Here is a 24,743-nt window from a genome sequence, read left to right on the forward strand (position 1 = left end):
TATGACTGTGGATAGCAGGTATAGTAGGGAGAGATGGTGCCTATAGTAACAGTGGATAATAGTCTCTGGGAAGGGAGTTTGACTGTGGGATAGCAGGTATAGTAGGGAGAGATGGTGCCTATAGTAACAGTGGATAATAGTCTCTGGGAAGGGAGTGTGACTGTGGGATAGCAGGTATAGTAGGGAGAGATGGTGTCCTATAGTAACAGTGGGATAATAGTCTCTGGGAAGGGAGTGTGACTGTGGGATAGCAGGTATAGTAGGGAGAGATGGTGCCTATAGTAACAGTGGGATAATAGTCTCTGGGAAGGGAGTATGACTGTGGGATAGCAGGTATAGTAGGGAGAGATGGTGCCTATAGTAACAGTGGATAATAGTCTCTGGGAAGGGAGTGTGACTGTGGGATAGCAGGTATAGTAGGGAGAGATGGTGCCTATAGTAACAGTGGATAATAGTCTCTGGGAAGGGAGTGTGACTGTGGGATAGCAGGTATAGTAGGGAGAGATGGTGTCTATAGTAACAGTGGATAATAGTCTCTGGGAAGGGAGTGTGACTGTGGGATAGCAGGTATAGTAGGGAGAGATGGTGCCTATAGTAACAGTGGATAATAGTCTCTGGGAAGGGAGTGTGACTGTGGGATAGCAGGTATAGTAGGGAGAGATGGTGTCTATAGTAACAGTGGATAATAGTCTCTGGGAAGGGAGTGTGACTGTGGGATAGCAGGTATAGTAGGGAGAGATGGTGCCTATAGTAACAGTGGGATAATAGTCTCTGGGAAGGGAGTGTGACTGTGGGATAGCAGGTATAGTAGGGAGAGATGGTGCCTATAGTAACAGTGGGATAATAGTCTCTGGGAAGGGAGTATGACTGTGGGATAGCAGGTATAGTAGGGAGAGATGGTGCCTATAGTAACAGTGGATAATAGTCTCTGGGAAGGGAGTGTGACTGTGGGATAGCAGGTATAGTAGCGATGGTGCCTATAGTAACAGTGGATAATAGTCTCTGGGAAGGGAGTGTGACTGTGGGATAGCAGGTATAGTAGGGAGAGATGGTGTCTATAGTAACAGTGGATAATAGTCTCTGGGAAGGGAGTGTGACTGTGGGATAGCAGGTATAGTAGGGAGAGATGGTGCCTATAGTAACAGAGGATAATAGTCTCTGGGAAGGGAGTGTGACTGTGGGATAGCAGGTATAGTAGGGAGAGATGGTGTCTATAGTAACAGTGGATAATAGTCTCTGGGAAGGGAGTGTGACTGTGGGATAGCAGGTATAGTAGGGAGAGATGGTGTCTATAGTAACAGTGGATAATAGTCTCTGGGAAGGGAGTGTGACTGTGGGATAGCAGGTATAGTAGGGAGAGATGGTGTCTATAGTAACAGTGGATAATAGTCTCTGGGAAGGGAGTGTGACTGTGAGATAGCAGGTATAGTAGGGAGAGATGGTGTCTATAGTAACAGTGTATAATAGTCTCTGGGAAGGGAGTGTGACTGTGGGATAGCAGGTATAGTAGGGAGAGATGGTGCCTATAGTAACAGTGGGATAATAGTCTCTGGGAAGGGAGTGTGACTGTGGGATAGCAGGTATAGTAGGGAGAGATGTGTCTATAGTAACAGTGGGATAATAGTCTCTGGGAAGGGAGTGTGACTGTGGGATAGCAGGTATAGTAGGGAGAGATGGTGTCTGTAGTAACAGTGGATAATAGTCTCTGGGAAGGGAGTGTGACTGTGGGATAGCAGGTATAGTAGGCAGAGATGGTGTCTATAGTAACAGTGGATAATAGTCTCTGGGAAGGGAGTGTGACTGTGGGATAGCAGGTATAGTAGGGAGAGATGGTGTCTATAGTAACAGTGGGATAATAGTCTCTGGGAAGGGAGTGTGACTGTGGGATAGCAGGTATAGTAGGGAGAGATGGTGCCTATAGTAACAGTGGGATAATAGTCTCTGGGAAGGGAGTATGACTGTGGGATAGCAGGTATAGTAGGGAGAGATGGTGCCTATAGTAACAGTGGATAATAGTCTCTGGGAAGGGAGTTTGACTGTGGGATAGCAGGTATAGTAGGGAGAGATGGTGCCTATAGTAACAGTGGATAATAGTCTCTGGGAAGGGAGTGTGACTGTGGGATAGCAGGTATAGTAGGGAGAGATGGTGTCTATAGTAACAGTGGGATAATAGTCTCTGGGAAGGGAGTGTGACTGTGGGATAGCAGGTATAGTAGGGAGAGATGGTGCCTATAGTAACAGTGGGATAATAGTCTCTGGGAAGGGAGTATGACTGTGGGATAGCAGGTATAGTAGGGAGAGATGGTGCCTATAGTAACAGTGGATAATAGTCTCTGGGAAGGGAGTGTGACTGTGGGATAGCAGGTATAGTAGGGAGAGATGGTGCCTATAGTAACAGTGGATAATAGTCTCTGGGAAGGGAGTGTGACTGTGGGATAGCAGGTATAGTAGGCAGAGATGGTGTCTATAGTAACAGTGGATAATAGTCTCTGGGAAGGGAGTGTGACTGTGGGATAGCAGGTATAGTAGGGAGAGATGGTGTCTATAGTAACAGTGGGATAATAGTCTCTGGGAAGGGAGTGTGACTGTGGGATAGCAGGTATAGTAGGGAGAGATGGTGCCTATAGTAACAGTGGGATAATAGTCTCTGGGAAGGGAGTATGACTGTGGGATAGCAGGTATAGTAGGGAGAGATGGTGCCTATAGTAACAGTGGATAATAGTCTCTGGGAAGGGAGTTTGACTGTGGGATAGCAGGTATAGTAGGGAGAGATGGTGCCTATAGTAACAGTGGATAATAGTCTCTGGGAAGGGAGTGTGACTGTGGGATAGCAGGTATAGTAGGGAGAGATGGTGTCTATAGTAACAGTGGGATAATAGTCTCTGGGAAGGGAGTGTGACTGTGGGATAGCAGGTATAGTAGGGAGAGATGGTGCCTATAGTAACAGTGGGATAATAGTCTCTGGGAAGGGAGTATGACTGTGGGATAGCAGGTATAGTAGGGAGAGATGGTGCCTATAGTAACAGTGGATAATAGTCTCTGGGAAGGGAGTGTGACTGTGGGATAGCAGGTATAGTAGGGAGAGATGGTGCCTATAGTAACAGTGGATAATAGTCTCTGGGAAGGGAGTGTGACTGTGGGATAGCAGGTATAGTAGGGAGAGATGGTGTCTATAGTAACAGTGGATAATAGTCTCTGGGAAGGGAGTGTGACTGTGGGATAGCAGGTATAGTAGGGAGAGATGGTGCCTATAGTAACAGTGGATAATAGTCTCTGGGAAGGGAGTGTGACTGTGGGATAGCAGGTATAGTAGGGAGAGATGGTGTCTATAGTAACAGTGGATAATAGTCTCTGGGAAGGGAGTGTGACTGTGGGATAGCAGGTATAGTAGGGAGAGATGGTGCCTATAGTAACAGTGGGATAATAGTCTCTGGGAAGGGAGTGTGACTGTGGGATAGCAGGTATAGTAGGGAGAGATGGTGCCTATAGTAACAGTGGGATAATAGTCTCTGGGAAGGGAGTATGACTGTGGGATAGCAGGTATAGTAGGGAGAGATGGTGCCTATAGTAACAGTGGATAATAGTCTCTGGGAAGGGAGTGTGACTGTGGGATAGCAGGTATAGTAGCGATGGTGCCTATAGTAACAGTGGATAATAGTCTCTGGGAAGGGAGTGTGACTGTGGGATAGCAGGTATAGTAGGGAGAGATGGTGTCTATAGTAACAGTGGGATAATAGTCTCTGGGAAGGGAGTGTGACTGTGGGATAGCAGGTATAGTAGGGAGAGATGTTGTCTAGAGTAACAGTGGATAATAGTCTCTGGGAAGGGAGTGTGACTGTGGGATAGCAGGTATAGTAGGGAGAGATGGTGCCTATAGTAACAGTGGGATAATAGTCTCTGGGAAGGGAGTGTGACTGTGGGATAGCAGGTATAGTAGGGAGAGATGGTACCTATAGTAACAGTGGATAATAGTCTCTGGGAAGGGAGTGTGACTGTGGGATAGCAGGTATAGTAGGGAGAGATGGTGCCTATAGTAACAGTGGATAATAGTCTCTGGGAAGGGAGTGTGACTGTGGGATAGCAGGTATAGTAGGGAGAGATGGTGTCTATAGTAACAGTGAATAATAGTCTCTGGGAAGGGAGTGTGACTGTGGGATAACAGGTATAGTAGGGAGAGATGGTGCCTATAGTAACAGTGGATAATAGTCTCTGGGAAGGGAGTGTGACTGTGGGATAGCAGGTATAGTAGGGAGAGATGGTGTCTATAGTAACAGTGGATAATAGTCTCTGGGAAGGGAGTGTGACTGTGGGATATATATAAAAAAATATAAAATATAAAAATGAAAAAGCACAGACCCAGTAGCATTGCAATAATTTGGCATTTGCTCTGAATGTATTTGTCTCCCACTAAGAACTAATTCAGCCCCCAAAGCTGTACGTGTAGAACCAGACTGAATCTCTGTGTAATTATGGTTCGAGTGCTACAGACCATAGTTTTGGGAGTTGTAGAGCAGCTTGAGGGCAGGGAGTTTAACAGCTCCAATCTCTGTTTCTTGTTTCTTCCTAATTGGGAATCGGGGGGCCAGAGAGAAGCCTCGGTGCTGTTTTCCTTATTAACTTGTAATTTCCTGGAGGAAATGGGCACTCGCTGGGGCAGCAGATGAATATAAATGTGTCCCAAGCCGCTCACTGTTGGATTTTATAGTTTGTTAAATTCTGTTGCTCCAAATCAAAGCAGCTTGCAATCTGTGTTTGTTTCTATAATTATTCCTCCTTCTGTATTCACGCACCTCTGCATCTGGGCATAAATATTAATATATAAAATATTATGTGCTGGCCTTATTAGCTACAATAGAAAGAATGGAAGCCAAGGCCACCCTCAAGGGGACAGCGGGGGAAACCCAAGGGGCCCATCAAATTTTAATCCTGATGTAGCAATGCATTTGTTTTCTATTTTTACTTTTATGTGACACTGGGACAGAATGTTCTGTTATACAGATAGCTAGAATCTCAGCTGCCATAAAGCAGGACAGGACTGCTGCTTACAATGGGGATCAGATAGGATCTGTGCAGCCACTGGGACAGAATGTTCTGTTATACAGATAGCTAGAATCTCAGCTGCCATAAAGAAGGACAGGACTGCTGCTTCCAATGGGGATCAGCTAGGATCTGTGCAGCCACTGGGACAGAATGTTCTGTTATACAGATAGCTAGAATCTCAGCTGCCATAAAGCAGGACAGGACTGCTGCTTACAATGGGGATCAGATAGGATCTGTGCAGCCACTGGGACAGAATGTTCTGTTATACAGATAGCTAGAATCTCAGCTGCCATAAAGCAGGACAGGACTGTTGCTTACAATGGGGATCAGATAGGATCTGTGCAGCCACTGGGACAGAATGTTCTGTTATACAGATAGCTAGAATCTCAGCTGCCATAAAGCAGGACAGGACTGCTGCTTCCAATGGGGATCAGATAGGATCTGTGCAGCCACTGGGACAGAATGTTCTGTTATACAGATAGCTAGAATCTCAGCTGCCATAAAGCAGGACAGGACTGCTGCTTACAATGGGGATCAGATAGGATCTGTGCAGCCACTGGGACAGAATGTTCTTTTATACAGATAGCTAGAATCTCAGCTGCCATAAAGCAGGGCAGGACTGCTGCTTACAATGGGGATCAGATAGGATCTGTGCAGCCACTGGGACAGAATGTTCTGTTATACAGATAGCTAGAATCTCAGCTGCCATAAAGCAGGGCAGGACTGCTGCTTACAATGGGGATCAGATAGGATCTGTGCAGCCACTGGGACAGAATGTTCTGTTATACAGATAGCTAGAATCTCAGCTGCCATAAAGCAGGACAGGACTGCTGCTTACAATGGGGATCAGATAGGATCTGTGCAGCCACTGGGACAGAATGTTCTGTTATACAGATAGCTAGAATCTCAGCTGCCATAAAGCAGGACAGGACTGCTGCTTACAATGGGGATCAGATAGGATCTGTGCCACTGAGTAGGCTTGGGCTAATTTGACCTGTTTAGTTTTGCCAAAAATTCTTGACGCGCCTTTAAGTCTATGGGCGTCATTTCCGTGACGAAACAAGGCGAAAAAAATTCACCCATCCCTACCACTGAGACATGATCTTGTCTTCTTCTTCTTCTACTACATTTATCTTGTTTTACTGTAACTGGGCATCCATCACCTGATGTCAACTGCTACTCTGTTGCACCCCACTGTACTGAGGGACAATGACCCTAAAGACCAAGTAAAGATCTATCTGGTCTTCTTTGACCTCATATGGGATTGTGGTTGGTAGATATACTCTATACACAGTCTGTAGAAGTCCCACCTTGTTCAGCCGCTTAAAAATAAATGAGAACAGATGAAGATCCCACCATGAATGATTGTGTCTCAGATGAAGAGCGACACATTGTTTCCTCCCCACGTACAAATGACTGTTATTGTTTTTCCTTGAGGGGCCTCGGCTCATTAATATCCCTTGTAATAACTTTGCGTTCTTCATTAGCCGGTATTAGTGAGTGCACTTATCTGTGACTTCTTATTGAGGATCCCTTGTAAAAGTCTTTTTGTTAATTTCCTTCGTTAATTAAAGGGACGCTCTCCTCCTTCCGACGTTCCTCTTTGTTGTGTTACGGCACCAGGTTGATCGGATCCCATTACTCGTCATTTATCATGTCTGTCAGGGGAAGCTGATGGACTGTTACGTTACATTTAAGTAATAGTAACTCTTGATTGAAACAAATGCCATCACGCCGGCTAATTTCCCAGTTTATGAGCAGAAAGCCTGGAGTCAATCAGATGTTGGTTGTATGTTCAATGCATGGAAATGGTCTCTCCGGGCTGAAGAACAGGACATGGGATTGTACTGGATAATTGATGAGATGGGGGTGGCTCTTCTATTAATTTATTCAGTCTTCTATTATTATCTGTATCTTTCCGATATCAGCAGATCATTGGGGCTACTCAAAACCATTTTTAAGGGTAATGGGGTGCTTTTGAGTAATTTGATCACCACATTTTTGGGCTTTTTAAAAATCCATCTCTTAAAACACGCCAGTACCCTATTGATCTGCTGTCTTTTAGCAATCACTGAAGGGATACTGGTGTCCATCTTGCCCTACTTTCATCACCTTGCCCTACTGTCTTCATCTTGATCTTCTAATTTCAGTTATAGGCTGGCACAAAAACTGGACTTCACTCCATAAATAGGTGCAAATAAAAAAAGTTTTATTGTACAATAAGAATCATCTCAGAGGGTAGCATCTATTTTTGGAGTGAAGTCCAGTTTTTGTGCCAGCCTACCACTGCAATTCGAATGTCTTATGCTGCCGCCCCGAGCTGAAGGTCTGGGGCTTGGGCATCTGGACCCCCTGTTGATATTGGTAAGTGTACCTTACCACTTACATGCCTTTACAACTACTGGATATTTTCCCTTTTTTCCGTATCCCATGTGTTCCCTGTAAAACCTTCATCTGGATCTGCTGTCTCCATCTTGCCCTATTTTCATAATCTTGCCCTACTGTCTTCATCTTGATCTGCTGTCTCTATCTTGTTGTACTGTCACCACCTTGTCCTACCATCACCATTTGACCTGCTGTCCCAATCCTACTGTAACCATCTTGTTCTAGGACTGCCACCTTCCCATACTGTCTCCATCTTCCATTTTGTTCTACCATTACTATCTTTCCCTACTGTCTCCATCTTGCTCTGCTGTGTCCATCTTGTCCTACTGTCTCCATCTTGCCTTAATGTTTCCATTTTGCCCTACTGTCTCCATCTTGTCCTACTGTCTCTATCTTGCCCTACTGTCTCCATCGTGCCCTACTGTGTCCATCTTGCCCTACTGTCTCAATCTTGCCCTACTCTCTGCATCTTGCCCTACTGTCTCCATCTTGCCCTACTGTCTCTATCTTGCATTACTGTTTCCATCTTGTCCTACTGTGTCCATCTTGTCCTACTGTCTCCATCTTGCCCTACTCTCTCCTTCTTGCCCTACTGTCTCCAGCTTGACCTACTGTCTCCATCTTGTCCTACTGTCTCCATCTTGTCCTACTGTGTCCATCTTGTCCTACTGTCTCCATCTTGCTCTACTCTCTCCATCTTGCCCTACTGTCTCCATCTTGCCCTACTGTCTCCATCTTGCCCTACTGTCTCCATATTGTCCTACTCTCTCCTTCTTGCCCTACTGTCTCCATCTTGTCCTACTGTTTCCATCTTGTCCGATTGTCTCCATCTTTTCCTACTGTGTCCATCTTATCATACTGTCCCCATCTTGTCCTACTATTACTATCTTGCCCTTCTGTGCCCATCTTGTCATATCATTATCATGTTGGTGATACAGTTGCTATGTGGCACCCCAATGTGTGTGGGGCCCTGGGCATTCACTCAAAACTGATTTTGCTCAACTAATAATAGCTGCCTTAATAAAATCTCAGTAAGCATCTTGCTTGCTCTATTCAATGTAATTATTTGAATCCTGTAGAAACGGCATAGCTCAACATTACTGCCTGGAACACTGGGCTATTTGGGTTCAATTCCATCCAGGGAACTATCAGCTTGGAGATGGCCTGTTCTCCCTTTTTGCTCCCGTTTGCTTTGAGTGCTCCCTCATTTTAAAATACACTAGCAGATTGTTTGGCTTCTGATGAGATTGAGCCTAATGTGGAAATAAGAATGTAAGCTCCTCTATTACAAGACCTAATTGGGTAATTTATATTCTCTGTAAGTAGAAGCAGAGTGTTGTAGTTCTGATTCAGACTTATCTTGTAACTCTGCCCCAGTGCCATTGCTTATTGGCCACTTGAACGTTGACTCAACTTTTGAGTAGAATGAACCCTAACAACTTTAATAACCAATATGAGACCCCCAGATAACTTGTTTAGGGGTTCGCTAAGGTTGAATAATACAGGGCCAGTTTCAGAGATGGGTAGTTACCCTTACATTTAATTGTACAGTGTGAGTTGTATTTCAGTAAAATAGAAAACCCCACAGGTAATAACATAATCTTCAAGCCTTTGCCCAACTCATCTAATATATAAAGTATATATGTGTATATATATATATATATATATATATATATATATATATGACTATAGTTTCTTTTAACTAGTGACCTAGTTGATGTCACATTAAATATGTGATTTTTTTTATTTTTTGAGGAAATCATAATATCCCAATGGAGGAGAGTGGACTGATTAGCATTTGTACTGAGCTGCTTCTCTAATGAGTTGCTCTTATGAGGAAAAGCTAATTATCATCTTTGTATTACTCAGCAGTTCAGGGGAGGATGTTACCTGCCTCAAATTAGAGAATTGGCTTGGGACCCACAGCCTCAAACAATGGGGGGAATGTGGATCTGGCACGGAAGTTTCGCTGACTGGAGCCTACCGGCCCATTAACTTAGAACTGGTCTCATTGGTGCCTCTTTTAGTCTTGGGGGGTACAGTGACTCTCAGCCACTGTCATAAATGTTATCTCGTAGAAACACAAAATAATGTGAAGAAATGTGTCAAACTGTGTACCCCTGGAACTATAGCAGGGTGACACCCCAATGTTTCTATATATATGTGTAACCTTGTTATGAGCTAAGGGGGCCCAGTCTGAAGGCCAGTTAGGGGGAGATTTGGGGTGAGTGCTTATTTGTACCCTGGGTACCCCTGGAACTATAGCAGGGTGACTGTTTCCCCAATGTTTCTATATATCTGTAACCTTGTTATGAGCTAAGGGGGCCCAGTCTGAAGGTCAGTTAGGGGGAGATTTGGGGTGAGTGCTTATTTGTACCCTGGGTACCCCCTGGAACTATAGCAGGGTGACACCCCAATGTTTCTATATATCTGTAACCTTGTTATGAGCTAAGGGGGCCCAGTCTGAAGGCCAGTTAGGGGGAGATTTGGGGTGAGTGCTTATTTGTACCCTGGGTACCCCTGGAACTATAGCAGGGTGACTGTTTCCCCAATGTTTCTATATATCTGTAACCTTGTTATGAGCTAAGGGGGTCCAGCCTGAAGGCCAGTTAGGGGGAGATTTGGGGTGAGTGTTTAATTGTACCCGGGGTACCCCTGAAATGTTGCTTTAATCACTGTACTAGAAGCAAATATAGAAATAATGATATTACAGCTCTAATGGGCTTTAATCTATTAAGTATCTGGCTGTGGAGTGGGTGTAATGTTAATAAATGTAATATCACCCTGGCACAACTGCTGCTTCCATTTCGCCTGCCAAATTATGGGTCAAGGAAGCGAGGTACATGGGAAGTGGAAGCTGTAAATATTTTGGAATATCCATGAGACGATACATTGACACTGATGAACATCAGCCGCTAAATATGCTTAAATTTCACTTAGAACTTCAAAAAATATATATTTTTTTTTCATAATGATATTATTATAGGTGTCCACAGAACTAATGCTTTGGGTTTGATTCCCATCCATATATATATATATATATATATATATATATATATATATATATATATATATATACAATGTACAATATAACTCACTTTTCTTCAGTATCCCTTGGGTTTCCAAGTGTAAAGTGATGATGTCACAATCATGAAGGCTGCCAGCTTGTGTGTTGTGACAAGGAGATAAGTCAGTCATTTTAATTGGTTCCTATATTAGCCGGGATATTTGATCTCCTTCCACAATGTAAATAAATAATGCTTTTGACCTCGGCGAATCAAAGAAACAGCCGTTTGTACAGTCACCCCAGTGCCACTGACAATGGAATTCCAACCATTTGCCTTTTTATAGATAATTTATCTCTGAGGTTTGTTTTTATTCAGTAGTGAGACCCTGATACTCTCCTGTCTAGACTACTGGAACCTGATACTCATTAGACTTTATCTCTCTGTGCTGCTGTTTGTCCTCCTGCAGCTGCTGCTCCTCATCATCATCATCATCATCTCACCCTCCAGAGGTCCCTATCCAGCCCCCCTATCAGTGTCCCACTAAAATGTCCTTCTGTTCTTCTATCAGCACCTTCTTCTCCCCAATGAACCCAGTGTTTCATTCATCCCTTGTCCCTACATTTCTCTGTAATTCCTAATATTAAACTCTCCGAATTTGCCTTTTCAAATCCTTTTGGGTTAATGTTAAAAGCGAGACAATGTCTGATAGAGATTTATATTCCCAGAGGAGCCAATCAGATGTTGCCATTTACTGGTCAGCAGTTTGATAGCAATCATCTGATTGGTCATTATGAGTTTTTTTTTAACCACTTTCTAAATCAGTGATTTTGCAGCAACTTGGGTTGGACTGGCCGACCTATAAGGGTACCCGGTGGGCCCTGGGCTTGTCTCTCCATTGTGACAATATATATATATACAGTATATATATATATATATATTACTATATATACGGCAGGTTCAGACTGAGGGGCATGGTTGGGAAATGAGCCAATCACGTAGTCCTATTAACCGTGGCTCAGATATGGCTTGTGGGTATCCGGTTGGACACCTGGAAGAACCCCAACCTGCTACTACTAGTTTATCCGGTGCTGATTTACTAATAAAGGCGCTGTATTACACCTCTGCAGTTCCCAGTCAGCCATTAGTTTAGCTCAAACATTTGTAGAGCAGGCACTGAAAAGAAGGCAATGTTCCACTAGGCAATAAAATAAGTAAAAATATGTATTGTGTCAAATAAGTATAGCCTTACGCATTTCGTGTTACACATGACTAAGTGTGTGTGGGGATCCAGTTGTAGAGCAGCCACTGAAAAGAAGTCAATCTACAACCAGGGCCGACCACCCAAGGGGCACAGTCAGGGAATGCGCCAATAAATCAGGGAATTAAGGATATTGGAGCTACTATACAGTTTAGACACAGGGGGGCGCTGTATATAAGTGACCAGAACCTGCAGCTTTTCAGCGTGGGAATTGGTCTCTGGGGGGGCAGACAAGATAATGATTACTGTCTGTGGCACATTGTAGCCGTAGGACATCTGTGAGGACGGGGTCAGACGTTTCTTTCTAAACCTTGGCCCAGAGTCATAACAAGCGGAGGTGTTAATTCTGGGCAGGATCCAGTCTGTCAGCAGATAATTGAGCTGCTTCTCTCCTCCTCGTGATCCCATAGCAGGTGCCCCATTTCTCTCAGTGCCGGAACAACGGAATTCTTCCACTTCAGCAGTTTGTTCATTGAAAACAAAAAAAAGGAACATCCTAATCACCCCCCCCCCCATGCGTCAGGAATAGCTTGAACCTCCTTATACTCTATAGTGCTGTGTCCATTCTGCACATTGAGGAGGGGGGGTTACAGAGCCAAAATATCCGATTAATGAGGATTTAGAGCATGAGATTCCATTTCAGACAAGGATGACACAGATTTGTAGTTTTTATTTCTAAATGACACTGTTTACACTGCAAATAATTCACTGTACAATATAAAATGTCATTCCTGAAGCAGCAAGTGTATTTAGTTGTAATATTGGTGTGTAGGTGCATCTCAGCTCATTTTGCCTGGTCATGTGATTTCAGAAAGAGCCAGCACTTTAGGATGGAACTGCTTTCTGGCAGGCTGTTGTTTCTCCTACTCAATGTAACTGAATGTGTCTCAGTGGGACCTGGATTTTACTATTGAGTGCTGTTCTTAGATCTACCAGGCAGCTGTTATCTTGTGTTAGGGAGCTGCTATCTGGTTACCTTCCCATTGTTCTGTTGTTAGGCTGCTGGGGGGAGGGGTGTTGTTTGTCCAACTTGCAGTACAGCAGTGACTGAAGCTTATCAGAGCACAAGTCACATGCCTGAGGGCACCTGGAAACTGACGATATGTCTAGCCCCATGTCAGATTTCAAAATTAAATATAAAAAAATCTGTTTTCTCTTTTGAGAAATGGATTTCAGTGCAGAATTCTGCTGGAGCAGCACTATTAACTGATGTGTTTTTGAAAGAAACATTTTTTTCTCATGACAGTATCCCTTTAAGGTCTTAACTCCATTGGGTTAATGTGATGCCTTACAGTTCCACAGTGTCACCCTTCTTTCTCTAAGCCCCCTGAGTACAGGAATACTGTGGGGCAATTGTGCAAGGGCACATGGGTGAACCTGGCACCTCTGAAGACCGCTTACTGGCACCCAAGGGACTTTTTCATGCTTGTGTTGCTCCTAGGGCCGGGCCAACCAGGCCAGGCATTACGCCCTCAGGCGCGCATGTGCGAAAAACCAAATGTGCCCATACGCCTAAGAACCGGAGAAGCGCACACGCCGCCATACATCTGCCGGATTAGGGGGTAGGAGAAGCAGAGAAGGTGCATGCCTGGCGCCCCCCCCAGCTTTGCGCCCTAGGCACGTGCCTACCCCTATTTCCGGCCCTGGTTGCTCCCCAACTCTTTTTACATTTGAATGTGGCTTACAGTTAAAAAAGGTTGGCGACCCCTGGTTTAGGGGTTACATGCGCTTGGCATGACTTGCTACATTGTGCCCGTCTTTGAGCAATATGGATTCCTGTGTTGGCCCCACACATATCCCTGTGAGTCTTATGAGACTATAGTGTTAATGTTTTACATGCCACCCTGCCGGCAATCTGTCTGCTGTCTCGTTAATTCCGGAACAATCCACCACTGTCCCTAATGTCTTCTCCTTGTCCGATGTACCATGAGCAAATCTCGCTGCCGCCTCTCCTCAACTGCCACTTCTCCTAAACTGCCGCCTCTCCTAAAGTGCCGCCTGTGTGCCGAGCTGTGAAGCATCGACATGTTTTGTTGGATTCTGAGCAAGTAACGGGCACGAGTAAACAAGCCATATGCCTTCAGCAGATTCAATTCCAGTCTCTTAGACTTCATGTCATCCGTGCTAAACACTCGGGATGATTTAATCTCAGCACAGGACTGTCTCTCTCGCTGTCACATCCCCACGTCTCGCAGGTTGCGCTGTCAGCGCCTCCAAATGCTCCAAATTAATGCAAAATCCTCTCTGTTCCCTTATAGCTTTAATAATGGCATTTTATTTCACTTAAGTGCAAAGAGGTAAATGTTTCACTTAGTTACACAGTTTATTAATAAACATGTCCCTATTATTATTATTATTATTATTATTATTATTATTATTAATAAATAACTGCCCCTCCTTTGTTTCCCAGAATTCCAGCATAATAACAATTTCCCACCTGCTTTGCTACTTGAAGAGGGAACGTGGGGGGTTGCGGCTCGCGTATGAGGGGCCTGAGGGTGTACGGGGCCCTGATTCGGAAGCCCTGGTGAGCCGTGACCCCCCCCAAGTCTGACTCTGCTAATGGTGTGGTGGGACCCAGAGTAAGAGGTGCAGGTTGCCACCCTTGTCTTAGGTGACAAAGCTGATTGGCTTTGGCTCACTGCCCTTGCCCCTTTAAGCTTGAGTAACAGACTCTATGTCCATCCTCCTGTAAGCTTCCATCATAGTGTTCTAGTCCCACCCACTGCTTGAGTCACAGACTCCCTGCCCCTCCCCCTGTAAACTTCCATCATAGTGTTCTAGTCACTCTCACTGCTTGTCATAGACTCCCTGCCCCCCCTGTATGCTGCCATTAGAGTGCTCTAGTTCCTCCCACTGAGTCACAGACTTTCTGCTCCTCCCCTGTAAGCTTTCATCAGTGTTCTAGTCACACCCACTGCTTGAGACTTCCTGCTCCTCCCACTTTAAGCCTCCATCAGAGTATTAGTCCCACCCACAATTTGAGTCACAGACTCCTTGCCCCTCTAAGCTTCCATCAGAGTGTTTTAGAGAAGCACAAAGAATCCAGAACTGCATTTCTTTCAGGATGGAGCCACAGCCTTTGCCCAGGGACCTCTTTTCTCTGTTGGTTTCAGTGTTGGTTTCCCCATTCTCCAGCAGAGAGAGAGACTAGTTTCTTATTAATATTTAATGCCAATCCCTGATCTATATTTCTTCCCACTAGTTTACCCTTTGCACAATAATTATGGGTTCTAGGGATGAGGAGGAGGAGAGAGAAAGATCAGTCCTTAATTTCTGGATCCAATTTTCTAATTGCATTGTTGGCATAGACTGGGCCTCGACCCACAGCCCCAACACTAATGCACTTCTGCAAATGAGATCCACTACTCACAGCAACAGAATATATGAGCAAAGGCAACTGCTGAAGGGGCTTCTGGGTAACTGGGGGGGGCAGTGAGTTCTGCTCTGTGTTCTACTGGTACTGATGGGCCTTTATATATAATTGAACTATGTAAAGGCACTACTGTACATATAGCACTAGATACTTGCAGCCTGCATACTTAGTACCACTATAGGCACTTAGCTCTATTCTCTGTTACACTGGTTACATTGATTGCAGGGAGTGATACACAATAGGATCTATAGGCTATATTTACACCTTGCCAGGGCCACAATACACACAATATTCTTGTCGGAATGGAACTTTTGTTGCAGATTGAGGTTTCGGGAAGAATTGGATTTGGAACAATGATTTTCCCTCGGCGCTGGGAGGTGCCGGCTGCTAATAAGCCATTTGTTAGCGAAGCTTTTACAGAACATTCCCACTGATTTTCATTTGTTTTTCAAAACCTCTTTTTATGGAAGCAAATTATAATGGCAGCGCCGCCTGTATTTCAGCCGTTACTGCCGCTCGCAAGACAGTTATGTGTGAGCCGTGCATTATAATTAGCAGCCTGACTGTATCTCACGTAGGAACCGAGTCTGTGTATGGAGTCAATCCAAGAACTGCTCAGCAACTCCATCTGACCTTCTAGCGTCACTTGTTCCAGATACTTCTCTTCACTCTCTCTGCAGAGCTCTATACTAGTCACAGGGATATACATATATCTATCTATATATATATATATAGAGAGAGAGAGAGAGGCCAGAGGTTGCTAGGGAGTTGGTAGGGGAGTGGGGAAGATTGGTGAGATGTAAGATTGAGACAGTAGCACACGTGGAAGTTGGAGACAGTAGGGGAAGATGAAGACAGTGGGGCAAGATGGAGACAGTAGGACAAGATGAAGACAGTAAGACAAGATGGACTCATTAGGACAAGATGAAGACAAAAGGGCAAAATGGAGACAGCAGGACAAGATGGAGACAGTAGGGCAAGATGGAGACAGCAGGACAAGATGAAGACAGTAGTGCAAGGTGGAGACAGTAGGGCAAGATGAAAACAGTAAGACAAGATGGACACAGTAGGACAAGATGAAGACAAAAGGGCAAGATGGAGACAGCAGGACAAGATGGAAACAGTAGGACAAGATGGAGAAAGTAGGACAAGATGGGACAGTAGGACAAGTTGGAGACAGTAGGACAAGTTGGAGACAGTAGGACAAGATGGAGACAGTAGGACAAGATGGAGACAGTAGGGCAAGATGGGGACAGTAGGACAAGATTGAGACAGTAAGACAAGATGGAGACAGTAGGACAAGTTGGAGATAGTAGGACAAGATGAAGACAGTAGGGCAAGATGGAGACAGTAGGACAAAATAGAGACAGTAGGACAAAATTGAAACAGTAGGACAAGATGGAGACAGTAGGGCAAAGTGAAGACAGTATGAGAAGATGAAGACAAAAGGGAAAGATGGAGACAGTAGGACAAGTTGGAGACCATAGGGCACAATTGAGACAGTAGGACAAGTTGGAGACAGTAGGACAAGATGAAGACAGTAGGGCAAGATGGAGACAGTTGGACAAGATGTAAACAGTAGGACAAGATGGAGAAAGTAGGACAAGATGGGACAGTAGGACAAGATGGAGACAGTAGGACAAGTTGGAGACAGTAGGACAAGATGGAGACAGTAGGACAAGATGAAGACAGTAGGGCAAGATGGGGACAGTGGGACAAGATGGAGACAGTAAGACAAGATGGAGACAGTAGGACAAGTTGGAGACAGTAGGACAAAATGAAGACAGTAGGACAAGTTGGAGACAGTAGGACAAAATTGAAACAGTAGGACAAGATGGAGACAGTAGGGCAAAGTGAAGACAGTAGGAGAAGATGAAGACGGTAGGACAAAATGGAAACAGTAGGACAAGATGGAGACAGTAGGGCAAAGTGAAGACAGTAGGAGAAGATGAAGACTGTAGGACAAAATGGAAACAGTAGGACAAGATGGAGACAGTAGGGCAAGATGGGGACAGTAGGACAAGATGGAGACAGTAAGACAAGATGGAGACAGTAGGACAAGTTGGAGACAGTAGGACAAGAATGAAGACAGTAGGACAAGTTGGAGACAGTAGGACAAGATGAAGACAGTAGGACAAGTTGGAGACAGTAGGACAAGATGAAGACAGTAGGACAAGTTGGAGACAGTAGGACAAAACTGAAACAGTAGGACAAGATGGAGACAGTAGGGCAAAGTGAAGACAGTAGGAGAAGATGAAGACGGTAGGGACAAAATGGAAACAGTAGGACAAGATGGAGACAGTAGGATAAGTTGGAGACAGTAGGGCGAGATGGAGACAGTAGGGGAAATAGAGGTAATTGGGAGTTGAAAATTATGATAATTGTAGTACAAAATGGAGACTCCCTTTTGGGTTCTGTTAGTTGTAATTCAGCAACAGCTAAAGGATATACAGTATATTGGGCAGCCATATCTTTTATAAATACTTTTGGATTTCCACTTTAAAGGAAGTTCTGCTATCATAATGTTTCCCAATTTAAAAGAACTGCCAATAGCTATACAACTGCTTCCAACAGTACAATAATATATATTTATATATTTGTCAGGCTTTTTATATTTTCCTTATGCTTATTTATTGCCATGTTTACATCCTGCGGTTACATATAACATACATATAACATACATATAACATAAATTACATATAACACACAGGGCCCCTCCTTTCAAGGGTTATGATATTACTGTAATTAAGATCTGAGTTTTTGCTTTTAATTCCAATGTTACACTTTGTATTAATGTTATTTTCTGCCTCCGGCTCCTGTTGAACTACAGCCCTCAGGGGGATGAGTTCAGTATCAGCTGCGAACCTGCCATTTTTTTGAACCATGAAATTCACATTATTTTATTTTTAGTCCTTTGTAAGAAGTTTCTATGGATGTAACGTTGTGTGATGTTTCCCTTGCAGGGGGCCCCCAAGCCCATTGCCATTGAGCCGTGTTCTGGCAACAAAGCTGCTGTTCTTACCGTCTTTCTCTGTTTGCCGAGAGGCCTATCAGGATTTCCTCCTCCCGGCCAATCAGGTAAGAGAGATTTGGATATTAGTCTGTATATAGACAATATGGCAGCTCCTGCCCATATGTATCAACAAAGATACCCAGGGAAGAAATTATCTGTCCTCACAATAAGGGGTTGTTAGTTTTGAATGCTATAGGGCAAGACAAAATAAAAAATTAAAATAGAGATTTTTCTGCTGGGACAATCTGCAATTGGTCTTATTTTTTTTATTATTTGTGGGGTTTTCTAAAGGAGGTTTAGGTCCAGTTTGGGATTTCAGCAGCTATCTGGTTGTTAATGTTCAAATTCCCATAGCAACAGGCAGTGGTTTGAATCAGAGAGCAGAAAATGAACAGAAGACAGCCTGAATATAAAGTAATAGAAAATTACAACCATAAAATTGTAGCCTCTTTTACAGATGTAACTGGAAGGCATTGCAGTGAGTACAGAAGAGTACATTGCTAGATTTGTGATACATTGTCCCCAACCCTCTGAATACATTGTCCCCAACCCTCTGATACATTGTCCCTCTCCTTCTGATACATTGTCCCCAACCCTCTGATACATTGTCCCCAACCCTCTGATACATTGTCCCTACCCTCTGATACATTGTCCCTCTCCTTCCGATACATTGTCCCCAACCCTCTGATACATTGTCCCCAACCCTCTGATACATTGTCCCTACCCCTCTGAAACATTGTCCCCAAACTTCAGATACACTGTCCCTACCTCTTTGATACATTGTCCCCAACCCTCTGATACACTGTCCCTCTCCTTCTGATACATTGTCCCCAACCCTCTGATACATTGTCCCCAACCCTCTGATACATTGTCCCCAACCCTCTGAAACATTGTCCCAACCCTCTGATACATTGTTCCCTCTCCTTCTGATACATTGTCCCCAACCCTCTGATACATTGTCCCCAACCCTCTGATACATTGTCCCCAACCCTCTGATACATTGCCCCTCTCCTTCTGATACATTGTCCCCAACCCTCTGATACATTGTCCCAACCCTCTGATACATTGTCCCCAACCTCTGATACATTGTCCCTCTCCTTCTGATACATTGTCCCCAACCCTCTGATACATTGTCCCCAACCCTCTGATACAATTGTCCCCAACCCTCTGATACATTGTCCCCAACCCTCTGATACATTGTCCCCAACCCTCTGATACATTGTCCCTCTCCTTCTGATACATTGTCCCAACCCTCTGATACATTGTCCCCAACCCTCTGATACATTGTCCCCAACCCTCTGATACATTGTCCCTCTCTCCTTCTGATACATTGTCCCCAACCCTCTGATACATTGTCCCCAACCCTCTGATACATTGTCCCCAACCCTCTGATACATTGTCCCCAACCCTCTGATACATTGTCCCCAACCCTCTGATACATTGTCCCTCTCCTTCTGATACATTGTCCCCAACCCTCTGATACATTGTCCCCAACCCTCTGATACATTGTCCCAACCCTCTGATACATTGTCCCTCTCCTTCTGATACATTGTCCCCAACCCTCTGATACATTGTCCCCAACCCTCTGATACATTGTCCCTCTCCTTCTGATACATTGTCCCCAACCCTCTGATACATTGTCCCCAACCCTCTGATACATTGTCCCCAACCCTCTGAAACATTGTCCCCAACCCTCTGATACATTGTCCCTCTCCTTCTGATACATTGTCCCCAACCCTCTGATACATTGTCCCCAACCCTCTGATACATTGTCCCCAACCCTCTGATACATTGTCCCTCTCCTTCTGATACATTGTCCCCAACCCTCTGATACATTGTCCCCAACCCTCTGATACATTGTCCCCAACCCTCTGATACATTGTCCCTCTCCTTCTGATACATTGTCCCCAACCCTCTGATACATTGTCCCCAACCCTCTGATACATTGTCCCCAACCCTCTGATACATTGTCCCCAACCCTCTGATACATTGTCCCCAACCCTCTGATACATTGTCCCTCTCCTTCTGATACATTGTCCCCAACCCTCTGATACATTGTCCCCAACCCTCTGATACATTGTCCCTCTCCTTCTGATACATTGTCCCCAACCCTCTGATACATTGTCCCCAACCCTCTGATACATTGTCCCCAACCCTCTGATACATTGTCCCCAACCCTCTGATACATTGTCCCCAACCCTCTGATACATTGTCCCTCTCCTTCTGATACATTGTCCCCAACCCTCTGATACATTGTCCCCAACCCTCTGATACATTGTCCCCAACCCTCTGATACATTGTCCCTCTCCTTCTGATACATTGTCCCCAACCCTCTGATACATTGTCCCCAACCCTCTGATACATTGTCCCTCTCCTTCTGATACATTGTCCCCAACCCTCTGATACATTGTCCCCAACCCTCTGATACATTGTCCCTACCCCTCTGATACATTGTCCCTCTCCTTCCGATACATTGTCCCCAACCCTCTGATACATTGTCCCCAACCCTCTGATACATTGTCCCTACCCCTCTGAAACATTGTCCCCAAACTTCAGATACACTGTCCCTACCTCTTTGATACATTGTCCCCAACCCTCTGATACACTGTCCCTCTCCTTCTGATACATTGTCCCCAACCCTCTGATACATTGTCCCCAACCCTCTGATACATTGTCCCCAACCCTCTGAAACATTGTCCCCAACCCTCTGATACATTGTCCCTCTCCTTCTGATACATTGTCCCCAACCCTCTGATACATTGTCCCCAACCCTCTGATACATTGTCCCCAACCCTCTGATACATTGCCCCTCTCCTTCTGATACATTGTCCCCAACCCTCTGATACATTGTCCCCAACCCTCTGATACATTGTCCCCAACCCTCTGATACATTGTCCCTCTCCTTCTGATACATTGTCCCCAACCCTCTGATAAAATTGTCCCCAACCCTCTGATACATTGTCCCCACCCTCTTTATACATTTCCCCAACCCTCGATACATTTTTCCCCAACCCTCTGATACATTGTCCCTCTCCTTCTGATACATTTCCCAACCTCTGATACATTCCCAACCCTCTGATACATTGCCCCACCCTCTGATACATTGTCCCTCTCCTTCTGATACATTGTCCCCAACCCTCTGATACATTGTCCCCAACCCTCTGATACATTGTCCCCAACCTTTTGATACATTGTCCCCAACCCTCTGATACATTGTCCCCAACCCTCTGATACATTGTCCCTCTCCTTCTGATACATTGTCCCAACCCTCTATAATTGTCCCCAACCCTCTGATACATTGTCCCCAACCCTCTGATACATTGTCCCTCTCCTTCTGAATACATTGTCCCAACCCTCTGATACATTGTCCCCAACCCCCTGATACATTGTCCCTCTCCTTCTGATACATTCGTCCCAACCCTCTGATACATTGTCCCCAACCCTCTGATACATTGTCCCAACCCTCTGAAACATTGTTTCCCCCAAACCCCCTGATACATTGTCCCTCTCCTTCTGATACATTGTCCCCAACCCTCTGATACATTGTCCCCAACCCTCTGATACATTGTCCCCAACCCTCTGATACATTGTCCCTCTCCTTCTGATACATTGTCCCCAACCCTCTGATACATTGTCCCCAACCCCTCTGATACATTGTCCCCAACCCTCTGATAAAATTGTCCCTCTCCTTCTGATACATTGTCCCCAACCCTCTGATCCATTGTCCCCAAACCCCCTGATACATTGTCCCCAACCCTCTGATACATTGTCCCCAACCCTCTGATACATTTGTCCCCAACCCTCTGATAAAATTGTCCCTTTTCCTTCTGATACATTGTCCCCAACCCTCTGATACTTGTCCCCAACCCTCTGATACATTGTCCCTCTCCTTCTGATACATTGTCCCCAACCCTCTGATACATTGTCCCCAACCCTCTGAAAAACATTGTCCCCAAACCCTCTGATACATTGTCCCCAACCCTCTGATACATTGTCCCCAACCCTCTGATACATTTGTCCTCTCCTTCTGATACATTGTCCCCAACCCTCTGATACATTGTCCCCAACCCTCTGATACATTGTCCCCAACCCTCTGATACATTGTCCCTCTCCTTCTGATACATTGTCCCCAACCCTCTGATACATTGTCCCCAACCCTCTGATACATTGTCCCTCTCCTTCTGATACATTGTCCCTCTCCCTCTGATACATTATCACTACTCCTCTGATACATTGTCCCTCTCCCTCTGATACATTGTCCCCAACCTTCAGATACATTGTCCCCAACCCTCTGATACATTGTCCCCAGCCCTCTGATACATTGTCCCTCTCCTTCTGATACATTGTCCCTACATCTCTGATACATTGTCCCCAACCCTCTGATACATTGTCCCCAGCCCTCTGATACATTGTCCCCTCCTTTTTGATACATTTCCCCAACCCCTATACATTGTCCCCAACCCCCTGAAAATTGTCCCCCAACCCCCTGAACATTTTCCCCCTCCTTCTAACATTGTCCCCCAAACCCCCTGATACATTGCCCCAACCCTCTGATACATTTTCCCCAACCCTCTGATACATTGTCCCCAACCCCCTGATACATTTCCCAACCCTCTGAACATTGTCCCTCTCCTTTTGATACATTGTCCCCAACCCCCTATACATTGTCCCCAACCCTCTGATACATTGCCCCCAAACCCTCTTACATTGTCCCTCTCCTTCGAAACATTGTCCCCAAACCCCCTGATACATTTCCCCAACCCCCTGATACATTTCCCCAACCTCTGATACATTTTCCCCAACCCTCTGATACATTGCCCCAACCCTCTATAAAATTGTCCCCCTCCTTCTGATACATTGTCCCCAACCCCCTGATACATTTCCCAACCCTCTGAACATTGTCCCCAACCCTCTGATACATTGTCCCCCCTCCCTTTGATACATTGCCCCAACCCTCTATACTTGTCCCCCCCCCCTTTTATTTCATTGTCCCCCTCCTTTTGTACATTTCCCCAACCCTTATAATTGTCCCAACCCTCTGAAAAATTTTCCTCTCCCTCTGAACATTTTTTCACTACTCCTCTATACATTGCCCTCTGCCTCTGATACAAATTTTCCCCAAACCCCCTGAACATTTCCCAACCCTCTGATAATTGTCCCTCTCCTTCTGATACTTTCCCCAACCCTCTAACATTTCCCCCAACCCCCTATCATTGTCCCCAACCCTCTATACATTGTCCCCAACCCTCTATAATTTTCCCTCTCCTTTTATACATTGTCCCCAAAACCCCCTGATACATTTGTCCCCCAACCCTCTATACTTTCCCTCTCCTTCTATACATTGTCCCCAACCCTTGATACATTTTCCCCAACCCCCTGATACATTTTCCCCCTCCCTCTGGGTACATTATCACTACTCCCCTATACTTCCCTCTCCCTTGATACATTGTCCCCAAACCCTTTAGATACATTGTCCCCAACCCTTTTGATACATTTCCCCAGCCCCCTGAACATTGCCCTCTCCTTCTGATACATTGTCCCTACATCTCTGATACATTGTCCCCAACCCTCTGATACATTGTCCCCAAAACCCCCTGATACATTTTCCCCAACCCCCTGATACATTGTCCCCCCCTCTGATACATTGTCCCTCTCCTTCTGATACATTTTCCCCAACCCCCTGATACATTTTCCCCAAAACCCCCTGAACATTGTCCCAACCCTCTGATAAAATTGTCCCTCTCCTTCTATACATTGTCCCCAACCCTCTGATAAAATTGTCCCCAACCCCCTGATACATTGTCCCTCTCTTCTGATACATTGTCCCTTCCTCTGAAATTATCATACTCCTTGAACATTTCCCTCTCCCTCTGATACTTGTCCCCCAAACCTTCAGATACATTGTCCCCAACCCTCTGATCATTGTCCCGCCCTTATTTTCATTGTCCCTCTCCTTTTGATTTCATTGTCCCTACATCTCTGAACTTGCCCCAACCCTCTATACATTGCCCCAGCCCTCTGAACATTTTCCCTCTCCTTCTGATACATTGTCCCCCAACCCCCTGATACATTTCCCAACCCCCTGTACATTGGCCCCCAACCCCCCTAACATTGTCCCCTCCTTCTATACATTGTCCCCAACCCCCTGAACATTCCCTCCCTTCTATACATTTCCCCAACCCTCTGATACATTGCCCCAACCCCCTGAAATTTTCCCCAACCCCCTGATACATTTCCCAACCCTCGATACATTTTCCCCAACCCTCTATACACCCCCCTTCCTTCTGATACATTGTCCCCAACCCCCGATACATTGTCCCCACCCTCTGATACATTTCCCCCAACCCCCTCTATACATTTTCCCCCTCCTTCTATACATTTTCCCCCAACCCCCGATACATTGCCCCCCCTTGATACATTGTCCCCCAAACCCCCTGATACATTGTCCCTCTCCTTCTGATAAAATTCCCCAACCCCCTGATAATTGTCCCCCAAACCCTCTATACATTGTCCCTCCCTTCTGATACATTTCCCACCCTCTGATACATTTTCCCCAAAACCCCTGATCATTGTCCCCCTCCCCCCTGATACATTATCACTACTCCTCTATACATTTTTCCCCTCCTCTGATACTTGTCCCCAACCCTTTAATTGTCCCCAACC

At 45.2% G+C, this 24,743-nt stretch overlaps 1 protein-coding gene across 1 annotated transcript in view; it reads left to right on the forward strand.

Annotated features, from left to right (window-relative positions):
- The window catches only part of LOC108695699 (attractin-like protein 1), a 372,498-nt gene that overhangs the window by 324,981 nt on the left and 22,774 nt on the right, over positions 1-24,743 (forward strand). Inside the window, exon 29 of the mRNA XM_041570143.1 lies at positions 18,031-18,145. Within this exon, the coding sequence (XP_041426077.1) occupies positions 18,031-18,145 (115 nt within the window). The remainder of the gene's footprint in view (positions 1-18,030; positions 18,146-24,743) is intronic.

The sequence above is a fragment of the Xenopus laevis genome, chromosome 7L (assembly GCF_017654675.1).
Source record: "Xenopus laevis strain J_2021 chromosome 7L, Xenopus_laevis_v10.1, whole genome shotgun sequence".
NCBI lineage: Eukaryota > Metazoa > Chordata > Amphibia > Anura > Pipidae > Xenopus > Xenopus laevis.